This window comes from Lithobates pipiens, unplaced genomic scaffold, assembly GCF_037356315.1.
Source record: "Lithobates pipiens isolate NorthernLeopardFrog02 unplaced genomic scaffold, aLitPip1_a1.2 Scaffold_23, whole genome shotgun sequence".
Classification (NCBI taxonomy): Eukaryota; Metazoa; Chordata; class Amphibia; order Anura; family Ranidae; genus Lithobates; species Lithobates pipiens.
This window is the reverse complement of record NW_027507785.1, coordinates 124,533,259-124,546,829: the sequence shown is the minus strand read 5'-3', so window position 1 is coordinate 124,546,829 and position 13,571 is coordinate 124,533,259. Positions and strand designations below refer to the sequence as shown.

Genomic DNA, 13,571 nt, shown 5'->3' with positions numbered 1-13,571 from the left:
AAAATAGAATATAAAATAATAGAACAGAAAATAAAAGAATAGAAAATAGAATAGAAAAAAGTAGTAGAACAGAACAGAATTTTTAAAATAAAAGGAGAGTAAAACAGAAGAAATAGAACATAAAAGAATAGAATAAAATAGAAAAGAATAGACCAGAAAATAAAAAAATATAATAGAAATAAATGAATAGAAAATAAAATAGAAGTGAAAAGAAAAGTAAAACTGATTATAAATTAAAATAATAGATTAAAATAGAATACAAATTAAGGGAATAGAACATAATAGAATAGAAAATAAAATAATATAGTAAAACGGAACAGAAAATAAAAGAATAGGACAGCATAAAATTGAAATGAAAGAAATAGAGAAAAAAAGAAAATAGAATAGAAAAGAATAGAGTAAACAAAACCTAATAGAGCAGAATTGAAAAGAAAAGAAAAAGATCAAAATAGAATACAAAATAAGGGAATAGAAAAAAAAATGGAATACAACAAAATAGAATATAACCATCTCCCGAAATTCAAATTTTGAATAGAATGAATTGAATTAGAATAGAATAGTTTATAATATAATAGTAAACAATAGAACAAAATAGGAAAAAAATAATAAAATAGAACATAATAAAATGGAACAAAAAATAGAATAGAGCAAAAATAGAATATTACCGTCTTCTGAAATTCGAATTTTGAATAGAATAAATTAGAATTTCACATAGAATAGAAAAGGAAAAAAAACAATAGAATAGAGAAAAATAGAATATAACAGTCTTCTGAATTTTGCATAGAGTAGAAAATAAAAGAATAGAAAAAAAAACAATAGAGTAGAATAAAAAAAGGGACTATAACAGTCTTCCAAATATTGAATAGATTAGAATAAAATAAAAAAATAGAATAAAAAAAGAGACTATAACCATGCTCCGAATTTCGAATAGAACAGAAATGTATAACCGTCTTTGGGAATTCTAATTTAGAATAGAAAATAAGAGAATAGAAAAGAACGGAATAGAAAAACAATAGACTAGATTAACATAGAATATTCAAATTTCAAATAGAATAAATTTTAATGCTGAATTTGAAAATGATTAAATGAAACGAATTCCAAAAACAAACTAAAAAAAATGTATTTAAATAACGAATTGAAATGAAACAAATTTTTTGGTTCTGCACATGGCTAGCAGGTAATGGGAGGTGCCTGGTTTCCTCCAGACATAATATTTAAAATTGAGGCCAAACCGTTCAATCTTGGTTTCATCAGACAAGAGAATCTTGTTCCTCAGTCTGAGAGTCCTTTTGGGTGTTTTTTTGTAAATTCCAAGTGGGCTTTCATGTGTTTTGTACCCAATCTAGCCACTCTGCCATAAAGCCCAGATTGGTGGAGGGCTGCAGTGATTGTCTTTCTAGAACCTTGTCTTATCTCCACGCAGGATCTCTGAAGCTCTGGCAAAGTGACCATCGGGTTCTTGGTCACCCCTCTTACTAATGCCCTTCTCCCCAGATTGCTCAGTATGGCAGGGTGACAAATCTTGGAAGAGTCCTGGTTGTGCCAAACTTATTAAATTTGAGAATTATAGAGGCCACTGTGCTCTTGGGAACCTTCGGTGTAGCAGAAGTGTTTTATTTCAATCTAAATTTATTAAGAAATGTTTTTACATATAATAATTATTCATACACAGATGATACGATCATACCACTGATCAAAATACAATAAAGAAAATTATATAAACAACAATTACTTATAGGAGTCACTTAGGCATAGAGGAACACATTGTATGTTATACAAGAGTACCCCGAACATGTGTTAAATAGACCTATATTACTAAATAAATGGACTAATTTACTTATTTATGTATTAGAAGGGTGCTAAGCACCGATTATTAGGCGCTGGAGCACAGTGGACCACCGCCCCCCCAGTGCCGTTAATAGTTATGGTCTATAGTATTCTGTTCCTTAACATTCCGCAGCAACTCCGAGAAGGGGAAAGGTGGGGAAAAAAAAAAAGGAATGGGGAGGGTAATAAAAAAAGGGGATTACAATTTTTAATCAAAGTTAAAGCAGCCAGGAGTAGGCATCCATGAAGAAACTTCACTTAGTCATATTTGTAACCTATGTATCAAAAAGTTTACCAAGGCTCCATCACAGGATGGCACTGTGGGAGTCCTAGTGATAGAGCAGTGCCACTTCCTATAAGTCAATTTTAAATCAAGATTAAGTGCAGAAAAAATGGACACCAATTATAAAAAAAAAAAATGACATAATAGTTAAACACATAATGGTACAATCACATTTAAAAACTTTTTGCAATAAAAAATGCAAAACTGACATCTCTCTAAGACAAAAAAATGCATGACATTATACATCATTGTAATCCTGCAAACATGATGTAGTATGCAAGAAAAAAGCACTCTACATGTTTTGCAATTGAATGCTTCTTCGGGAGCTTATTAATTGTTCTACAAGAGAGAAAAATATATAAACATACAAACAGATACAGCAAGCAGCAGTAACACAATAGTACTGTGTTTCAGATGTTTGGCAGAGTTTACCAAAAGGCAACCACAAAGAGGACTCCCAAAAGTGGCATGCATGAAGTAGTCATATTTGGAACCTACTATAATTTCATAGAAAGATTCCAAATTTCTGTTGACTCCCTGAATTTCCTCCAGGGGGCCCATATCTGATGGCATTGTATCCAGCTCATACGCCATGAGGAACTCCATCCTTTCAATATAATACATCTGTGACCCACTCAGTCACAGAGGGGGATTGCGTCGACCGCCAGTGGCATGGTATAACCAATCTCGCTGCTGTCAACCAGTGTTTAAGAAGACCTATTTTGATAGGTTTGAAGGAACCCAGTAGAATAGAAAGCAAGGTGGTTTGTGGCGTGTTGGAGGCAATCCCCCCCATAACTATAGTATACAACGCATAATCCGGTCCCAAAAAATCATACATTTGAGGCCATTCACAGCAAATGTGCAAGAGCGGGCCCTTAGCAGAATGGCAACACCAACATATGCATCTGGATATATACAATGAAGCAATTGTTGGGCACCGATACCAGCGGGATAGAAGCTTATAGTACATCTCCTGGGCTTTAGTCGCTGAACACCAACAATGTGTAAGAGTGAACGAATTCTCCCGCTCTTCTGCTGTAATTTGGACATTGAGATCATATGCCCATTTGGTTGTGAATTCCTGAAGATCAGGGTGCTATTTTGCAAGAAGAATCTTGTATACTGCTTAAAGAACTTGGTTTGGTTTAACACCTTGCAGGAAAAGGGACTTAAAGGAGTCCAGATCTCTATTAATACATTCATTTGGAGAGATAAAAGACCAAAAGGATGATAGTTGCTGATAATCCTTCCATTGCATAAGTGGGGGCTGTTGTGCAAGAGTTAAGTTCAATAAGAGTGGAAGTGTTCCTTGATAGAGAATTTGTCTCACTCTTTGGTGGGACTCCTTATTCCACGTTAAAAAACGAGTCCAGCAAGACCGGGAGCGGTATCTGACCCTGGTGTGCTCACCCCTGTCTGCTGGGTACACTCACCCCTACCAAGTGCTATTTAAGACTCCTATAGACCCCGAGGCGCTGCGTAATCGCCGAGGTCTGCTATATGCTCACTGCAGGATATGGGAATTGGTGGGACGCAGGCTGGGACGACCCGCTATGCACTCGCACACCCCCCTTTGGCACAATCCGGGATTACCAGAATTGTCGATACCAGACTGTGGCCTGTGGTTATCTAAGGGCGTGGCATACCTCTCGGATGTTTACAGTAATCAGGTTCTTAAATCTTTCCAACAGCTTAAAGATGAATTCCATATCCCCAACCACATGTTCTTCAGATTTCTCCAGCTCCGGCATGCCCTTCAGACCCAGTTTCGTGATCGTCCCCCGAGTCTGGACCGCACGGGCATTTTAGCTACCCTGCTGGGGCAGGACCCCTCCAAACTAATCTCCCTCTTTTATAATGATCTTCTCCGCCCTGTAGCGACTGCCTCTGCATACAAACTGAGGGATAGATGGGTCGGGGACGTGGGACAATTGGAGGATGAGGAGTGGGAAGATGCTTTGACTACATGTAAAAAGGTGTCCACCAAACTCTCTGACCGCCTGACCCAAATGTACATTGTTCATAGGGCCTACATTACCCCATCCCGCCTTGCTCGGTTTAATCCGGTACAAGACATGATTACTGGTCCCATTGTTAAATTTATACATGATGAGATGGGATCTCCCTTGACCATGTGCCCCAAACAGTGCTTACTGGGGATATTCCCAGATCCAGATTTTGATAAGCCCCATATCACTTTTCTACAGGAGGTGTTATTTCTTGCCAGGTTGTTGGTGGCAAGGAAATGGATGAGAGGAACACCCCCGAGTGTGCAGGAATGGAGAGCTACCGTCAATGGTGTCCTTCCTTATAAGAAGGAAATATATGCACATTGGGGCTGCCCTGCTAAGTATGGGAAGATTTGGGATATATGGTTAAATAACGCAGCCACTTGTAATGACATAGAAGTCGATCCCTGATCCCAAATATATTTGTCCTCTGGAGGGTCCGGCCACCTTGATTTCCCCCCTTCCCCTGTCTCCCCCAAGACTGTCCGTAATGTTGTTTTGTAACTCCTGCACTGTTCTTTTTCAGTGCTGTGCTTTACCTCCTATCCACTTGACCATGTTTAATGTTATTAAAATGCACCCTCTCCATTAGTTTGGCTCCTGATACCAGCTGCTCCCATTCAGCATGATGGTTTCTTTTTTGATGTAACTCCGTTTTATTTACGTACTGTATGTATTCTGTACTTTGTGCCTGTAGTTCTTTTCAACTCAATAAACACTTTCTTTGTAAAAAAAAAAAAAAAAAGAGTCCAGGTGAACACAGGTGGAAATTGCGGATTACCAAATGAGTCATTGGTCCTGATTGTAAGGAAAGCCCTAGTCGAGATACCAATTTATCCCTAATACTTAGTAAATGAGATGTGAGAAAAGGTAGAGAGGAGGGTGGGACCTTTTGTGAGGACCACAGAGGCAGATCTATCCAAGGAAGCGCTTGAGGATCATATGGATTCATTGACTGGTCTATAGAGACCCATTGTTTGGAATGAGAATGCTAGAAACAGTTCATCAACCTGGTTAGAACCACAGCAGCATGATAATAATAATATTTTATTATATTATATTATATATAATAATATTATAATAGTATAAGTCTGGTGCACCTACCTTAGCTTTAGGGAAGGATAAAATTGTTCTATGTAATCTAGGTCTACTGCATCCCTAAATAAACCTTGTAAAGGCAGATTGTAGTGTGTTGAAAATGTATCTGGGAAGAGCAATAGGTATAGTTTGAAGAATATACAAGAAACGTTGTATTATGTCCATTTTCAGTATGTTAATCTTCCCGAACCATGAGTATAAGACATGGTCATACTTTTTGAGATCTTGTAGTGTACATTGCAAAGGAGGAAGATAATTTGTCGAATATCAATGAGCTGGGTCATGGGGAATTCTAATACTTTATTTGAGTGCAGAGCTGCAGAATTTAAATGGAAAATGATTCATAAGAGCCTGAACTTGATATGGTAAGAGTGACACAATGAGGATTTCTGATTTTGATAAGTTTACCTTGAAGTTACTCAAGGCTCCAAAGTGCTGAAATTCAAATAGAATAGAGGGCATAGAGACATGTGGATGTGATAAAAGAATTTTGTCTAGGGGCTGTTGCTAGGTGTTCCATTACTAGGACAAAGTCAGAGGCAGATGAAGTGTCCTAAATAAAGATTTTTGGGACAAGGACAAGCTAAATTGAGGAAAAGGACCTCCAAGGTAGTATTCTCAGGAATACTACCAGTACATCGAGCCACACCAGAAAGGCAGAGGGAGATTGGGGAGGTAAACAAGTGGTTGAGGAGCTGGTGCAGTAAGGAGGGGTTTGGGTTCCTGGAGGACTGGACCGACTTCTCAGTCCATACCTGGTACTATAGAAGGGACAGACTGCACCTAAATGAGGAGGGTGCAGATCAGCTGGGAATGACATGGCCAAAAAGTTAGAGGGATTTTTAAACTAGGCCATTGGGGGGGGGGGGGGGGGCGAGAGGTAGAGAGAGCGCGGAACATATTCCAGAGGATAGTATTGGGAGCATTAGTGGTAGGTTGACCAAAGCACATAAACCCAAGGTAAGTATAGTAGCAAGTCCTAGTTGCAACCCCCAAACACCCAATAAGAGGATAATATGCAACCGGTCTAAACTACGTGGCATGTTTACCAAAGCCAGGAGCCTGGCGGATAAGATGGGTGAACTAGAGATGCTGTTGTACGAGGAGGATTTGGATCTGGTTCAACAGCTCGCATGATTGGCTGGCAAACATTCAAGGGATATACCATTTATCGCAAGGATAGAGAGGGTAAAAAAGGGGTGGGGTAAGCCTATATATTAAGAATAATATACAAGTGAATGTGAGAGATGACATCACTAAAGGAGCTAGGGAGGAGGTGGAATCCTTATGGGTTAAAGCTAAGGGCAAAATAATACTGGGAGTATGCTATAGGCTCCCTAACCTGAGGGAGGAAGGGGAGATAGATCTCCTATCACAATTTGGATTAGTAGCAGGATGGGAAGTGTTATCATAATGGGGGATTTTAACTATCTAGACATAGACTGGGCAGAGGGAACCGTGCATTCATCTAAGCCCTTGTACACACGGTCGGAGATTCCGACAACCAAATCCATCGGATTTTGTCCGGATCTTGTCTGAAACTGTTGCATACACGCGGTCGGACAAAGTTGTCGAAAAATACAATCTTTCAGAACGTGATGACGTAATTTTGTTACGATGGGAATACGTTCAGGCTAGTAGCCAATAGCTTTGATGTAGGAATTTGATCTGAGCATGCGTGGCACTTTGTCTGATCGGAATTCTCTACACGTGATCGGAGTATGTCCTATCGGACCAGTTTGTCGGAAAATATTTCCAGCAAGTTGGAAAATTTGGTCCGACGGATATTCAGACGGAAACAGTCCGATGCATACCACACACAGTCGGATTATCCGACAACACGGTCCGATAGGACACATTCTGACGGATTCTCCGACCATGTGTACAAGGGCTAAGGCTTGCCAGTTCCTATATGTCTTGCAGGATAATTTATGGGTCAGATGTCATACGGACGCCCAGGGCGTTTCTGAATGGGAGCATTCCCATCGGAACGCCCACTAGTATGGCGGCGTCAGATGTATGTTCGATGGGGTGGCGGTGTGGGAAGGCACGGCCTCCGCTCTTTCCATTTGAGCTTTACGCTGCCCAGGTACTCAGTGATTCTTATCATCTGACTACGTAAGGTTCATTAACGCTCTAATGGCCTTATGGGTATCGTAGTCCTCTTCCCTATGCCTTCCCCCCTTGGACATGCGCGGTGCCGGCGCACGTGTCTGCGTCAAGCCGGTGACGTCAGACGCTGGCTCGATGGATGGTAGAATTTAGACTGGCTCTATCTAGCTAGATGTACTGGCGGAAGCGCTGAGTCAGCTTTACATGTAAAGTTCTGTTCAATCAGAAACTGTAATTGTCTTATACCCTAATCTGCCTATTTTCTGTACACCAATGTATATTGTATCTTATATATTTGTAGGCACCCAGCGAGGGAGTTGTCAGTTCGTGGGTGTTGAGCTGTATTGCAGTAACAGTACACCGCTACTTGTATGCATTGAATTTCTATTAGCATACCAGCTTAATATTTTACTTGTATCCTGATAGCATCATTTGTATTAGTAAGTACTATTTGGACTATTTTCTTGATTTGAACTATTGAGATTTTTATGGTCTCCTCCTTGTGTGATATGAGCCTATATGAATCATATTATGATAAATTTACTATACCCTATTCTAATTATTATTCTTTGAGAAGTATATTTAATATATAGAGGCTTGTTAGTGTTCTTTCCCCCCCTTTTCCCTCCCCTCCCCCTCTTTATCCCCCTTGTCTATTATTAAACAAGATATTAAATAACAATAAAAATATATTTATTTATTGTTAAAAAAATAAAAAAATTGAAAGTCCTCTAAATTTGAAATATGCTTAGGAGCCAGTCTGTACAGTAAAGAAGAGATACTATCTATGCCCTCCCGAGCCATTCCTTTCGTCAGCTGATGAACGGGTGGGCCAGCACACCTCTAATTACATCTAGATTGGTGTTTTTGCACAGGACGGTGGATTTGGAGGGAGGGTAAGCGCCCCCTTGAGGCTTTGATTTTCGAGATCCATACCTAAATGTTTTATGAACAAAATGTGTATTGAATGTATTTTAAGACGGTTGCGTTGACTTAAAATAATTATATGTTTTTGTTACTATTAGCTTGTATATCCCCCGAAGAAGCTATTGCGAAACATGTCGGGATAACCAAGTACCTCAAAAATATTTCCAATTTATGGACCAGCTACTGTTTTGTAATTCTTGCATATCAGGATACTTTTTGTAACATGTGCAATGTGTGAAATTTTATTATGGAAAAATAAAAATTGTTTTATATATATGGTCCTTTCTTGTTAAATTTTGCACCGAAAAAATCCCACCAGCATTTGGTTCTTCCATTTATTAAATACTTTAATTGGGATTAGGTGCCTTTAACTTTGGTGCTGATGGAAGCTTGAATCAAACCTGACAAAAAAAAAAAAACCCTATGGATAACATTTAAAGATTATACCCCCTGATGGTAAAAAATGCATTGTGTTAGGCCTCCAGTGTGTCCTGAAGATTCCACTGTTACTGTTTCTAGCAGGTGGGTTCCAGAATTTTGGTATTGAAAAGATGTAGGGTCACGGCATTATAGTCCCCTAGATAACGAATAGGCCTGGGACCACTCTATAGGTGGGAGATCTGGCAGACATAAAAGCAGACTGGCATTTCAAGCAACAAAACAAAACCGGCAACCCCCGGTTTCAAATATTATTCCTTCTATTGCGATTATTCTGGTTCCCAAACAACTGGAACAGTGTATATATGTGAGATCACATGTATCTAAGCATTGATCATGGGAATGCACAAAGTCTGTTAAAACATCAAGAGAATGTTCCAGCTCTGCCATTTTTAAACCTGTTGCTTGTAGCTGTGATTTAATAGATTGGAGCTCCTTGCGATATCCTTGCTACAGGTGTTGAGCAAAAGCCTCCATGTCGCTGCGGGTTAGCAGGGCATAGAGGTAGTCTAGTAGGTTTACTTCTTCTGAGCCCTGACCTGCAACTTCAGTGGTGGAGAAAGGTGGGAGAGGAGGAGAATCCACTGCATACGCTCCAGCTAGATCAAATGAAACAGAAGGAGCTGAGGGAGAGGGCCCCAGGCCTGAGAACGGGAAGAGATTGTGAACGCCGGCGGATCCTGTGTTTTTTTGTCCTTTCACCATCCTGGACATAGAGGAGTGAGTCCGGCCACCGATGGGGAAGAACCCCCGGTATTCCTTGCTGAGCGGCCACTGAGGCTACAACAGGCAGATGGCTAGATGTACCACGTCGCCTCCGTCCCATGGATTTGAGATTGGCTGTGAATCTCGGGTATTTAGGTCAGTATTCCTGGGTCTCAGCTTCCTCCTCCATGCGTAGCCACGCCCTAGCAAATCTCCAGACTTTTTTTGTAGCATTTCCCCATATCTGTGACTTGCAATAATCCTGTCTCTGAGCTCTGCAGGAAGTTTTTTGACCTCATGACTTTTGCTCTGATACAGTATGCATTGTCAGCTGTGACGCCTTTTATAGAGAGATGTGTGCCTTTCCAAATCATGTCCAGTCAATTTAACCTACCACAGGTGGACTCCAATCAAGGTGTAAAAACACCTCTACAATGACCAAGAGAAATGGGAGGCACCTGAGCTAAATTTAAAGTGTTATTGCAAAAGGTCTGAATTTGTATGCCAGTGTGATTATTTCATTTTTTTTTTTTTTTTTCGCTTTGTAATTATGGGGTACTGAGTGTAGATTAATGAGGGAAAAAAAATGGAAACTACTGTAGTATCAGGCTGCAAAATAACAAAACTGAAAAAAGTGAAGTGGGCCTGAATGTACTGTCTGTTGTTGTTGTTGTTGTCCTCAAACTTATATGGAGAACTGTAGAATATTGGGTGACATTACAAACTAGATTAATATTTCTTCCTCCCAACATTGGTGGCCCAAGATGTCTGCAGTGTACCATAGACATCTAAGTAGTTGCTGAATGATTTTTTTAAATTTCATATAACCTTTAGGCTTCATGCACACTGAAGCCAAAAACAGCAGCTGTAAAAACGTCCAAAAACACCCAGGCTGAAAAAACAAACAAAACTAGTGGCTTCCTTGAGGCGTCTTTCAGCTGTAATAACGCTCTAACGTTAAATGCTCAAAAACGCGGCTCACCAGCGTTTAACGTTTTTGATCCATTGGGAAAAAAAATGCTTTTGCGAAAACTAATTTTTATAACGTTATAACGTTCCAGTGTGCATGAGGCCTTATTCTTGATAATGAAGTCACAACCAGTAGAGAAATGTGGCAATGCCATTACCCAGCCGCAGAGCTCCCCACAATTTTCCGTTTAAGGCATCCGCTTAAGAAACACTTCAGTCCATATCAGGAACTCTGTCAACAGAGCTCCAGCCTTGATGGGGCTTTTGACCCACAAAAAGCATTGGATAATGCTTTTTTTTTACTGTTTGCGACTCCATTATCAAAAATAAAGGTTATATAGATTTTTGAACTGATCATTTGAGGCTTTGTTATTTCTCTTCAAATGAACCTCTCATGTTGGATGTGTCCCACTCCTGTTGGGACTATTCCTCCACTTTGTGTTTCTTGAAGCAGCCTAGATCCATTTGATAAGAGCCAATACTAACCTGCAAAGCCGAGCATAGGGTCCAGCATCTCTAGTTTATTTTATTGTATTGAATAACCTGAGGGACTATGATTAGAACGTATTTCACCATACATTCTTCTCTTTAATAACTGTATCCTCTTTGTATCCAAAGTCTTACTATTGCTGGCATATGACCTAGGAGAAGTTTGCAGCCAGCAAACTGAAAAAATTATAATTGAGTGATGTCTTTAAGTATATGTTGGTATAATACACAAAACTGATGCAATGTCCTATAAAATGTAGACTTTTTTTTTTTTTTTCCGTTATCCTTCGGACGCAATCCTATCTGCTGTTGCCCTGGTGATGCAAAGAAGAGCTGTGCTCTTTAATGTTTAGCCTGCCATTGTTTGCAAGTAAAAACAAATTTAAACAGCACAGTGGTGGCCCTGAAGTTCATACATTGAGCAGCAAGCATCTGTACCTTTTGATTCACTTTGTTCTTCCATTGTGCTCAGGACTTGCAGCGATGTTTGATATCAACATCGGTGCATCTTTTGTGATTAAATGTAGGTGAAAGAACCTGGGAGACTGTGTTTAGCTTGAAATATGTTGAACATTTTGTGCCTCTTTAGGAAATGAAACCAAGCCGTTATCACTGCTGGTCCTTTAATATCCTCTCTATACTATATGTTCTGTTTTCTACAACTTTAAAGGTATACAGTGAGTGCTGCAACGATAAAGAAAAACAGGAATGGCAGATCCTGGAGAAGGCAAGAAGGATGAGGCTGATTACAAGAGGATGCATAGCTTTCCTTTAATACGGGTAATTCAAAATATTTAGTAATCATGTTTGTTGTACTCTGTGCTCACAGTTCCTGAGGGAAAATTGCAAAATAGGTGAAAATTGTTTTTGCTCGTGATATCCTGCCCTTGACTTTCATTGTTCAAGGTATATCCCGTCTTAATTTTTATGTATGAGTTTTCTTAAAGCCGAAATGCCAGCTTTTGTTACACTTGACATAGTTTGGGTCAAATCGACCCAAAGGAACCATGTCCCTCACCAACATGTGAGGCCGCTGGATGCGCTTTATAAACTGTATGTAGCTGAGGCTACATGCAGCATACAGCAGTGTGTTCCGGGTGCGAGCTGAGACTTCCGGTCTTATACCCGAACACAATAGAGTCTGTCTGAGCGCTGTTCAGCCATTCATAGAAAGCAATATATTCTAGCAATAAATATAAAGCTTCCTCCGATTGGCAGAGATTGTGACCTCATCAGCCCGCCTTTCTGACTTGGCAAATCAGAGGAAGCTTTGTATTCATTGCTAGAATACATTGCTCTATTGGGTTCCGAGTATGAGACACACTGCTGTATGTGAAGTTTGAACCTCTTCAAGGATTCAGCCCATGGAAATCCTATGGTAGTCCTTCAAATCACAGAAAATGCTCTAGGCATGGCTTTAACTTGATTCAGTCTAAAAGAGCTTTCAGGCTGACATTTATCAAAGGGGTCTATTTAAAGCTCAAATCTAGATTCGCTTCAGCCTTGCACAGTTGTACAGGCTCCCCTCCTGTACACTAATTGGTTAGGGCCAGTCCACACAAGGACTGTGCTGGGCAACATTGCCCAGTGCAGTGACAACACAAGGTAAAAAACCTTGTTCCTAATTATATCAGTTCACTCCATCATGTTGCAGTGGTGTGCCCCGAAAAAGTAAGGCATGCAGTACTTTTTGGAGAGATGCTGTCAGCCCGATCACATCCCACTATAGCCAATAGAACTTAATGAAATGTCACTAACTGATAAAGGTCATACAAAAAAGTAAACCACTGCACTGTTCCTTCCCAGCATATACCAGCAGCTGTGGATTAGGCATCGCTGCTGGTTTGGACAGGATTTAATCTGATTTCACTGCAGACTGTGAGCGTCAGACTGTCTGCATCCAGGGCCAGTCATCTGCAGGTGGTAATCCTAGCATGATCGGTTAGATGTGTACAGGCCCTTGGCTGTAGGTGCTGTCAGGTTCCCATTGCTTTCAATGGGGCTTTCATCTCACACCTGATTGCATGCATACATGCTGAGTCTTCCACAGGTAACATTAGCAAGTGTGACTGGAGCCTTACAGTACCTGGCCTGTCCCTTTTGTTCATTGGATATCAGATCTTTCTGTCATGAAGGCTCAGCATCACATGTGGAGTCTGCACTCAGGTACAGGAATGCCTGCTCTCCCAGGCTGAAATTCACCCACTAAAACGTGCAACATGCAGCCTAACCCGAGCCAGTGGGCTCTTCAAATGTTTTTGCCCTCTCACTACTTCGTATAAACTTATATCAAAATCCCAGTACTGATCGGTGTGTCCCACAGTTCATTCAAACTACAAGTTCATCTTCCACAGCAGAAGATGGGACTTTTCGTTTTTTCATTCACAGATTCCTATGGGTGGAGCCTTGCACAGCTGTGCTGTTTTAAAAATCTAACAGCAGGGTGTGGGAAGAGGAGCTCCTGTCTGTTATACTGGGAGGGGAAAGTGAGGGGTGGAACAAGAACATGTTATACCCCAAATACGAGTACAACATCCATTCAATGAAAAAAACATGGCAGCTTGTTATCGTCTACATCATCTCATAAAGTCTTTATTGCTACATAGTAAAATCTAGTAATGGGCAGGTTAACATGTTTTTGCTGTGTAGCCTTGCTCATAGCACTTTCCGATACACATTAAACGTACACATTTTATACCTGTGTCCTTCCC

General features: G+C 40.2%; 1 protein-coding gene across 2 annotated transcripts in view; it reads left to right on the top strand.

Moving 5' to 3' along the window:
• Positions 1-13,571, top strand: part of DNAL4 (dynein axonemal light chain 4) — a 47,178-nt gene that overhangs the window by 14,334 nt on the left and 19,273 nt on the right. The window contains exons 1-2 of one of the 2 annotated variants that reach the window (XM_077452311.1): positions 7,634-7,772; positions 11,531-11,640. In XM_077452311.1, coding sequence (XP_077308437.1) covers positions 11,569-11,640 — 72 coding nt within the window. In that variant the 5' untranslated portion in view covers positions 7,634-7,772; positions 11,531-11,568. Of the gene's footprint in view, positions 1-7,633; positions 7,773-11,530; positions 11,641-13,571 lie in introns of those variants that run through there. The other variant, XM_077452310.1, reaches the window with a different exon arrangement.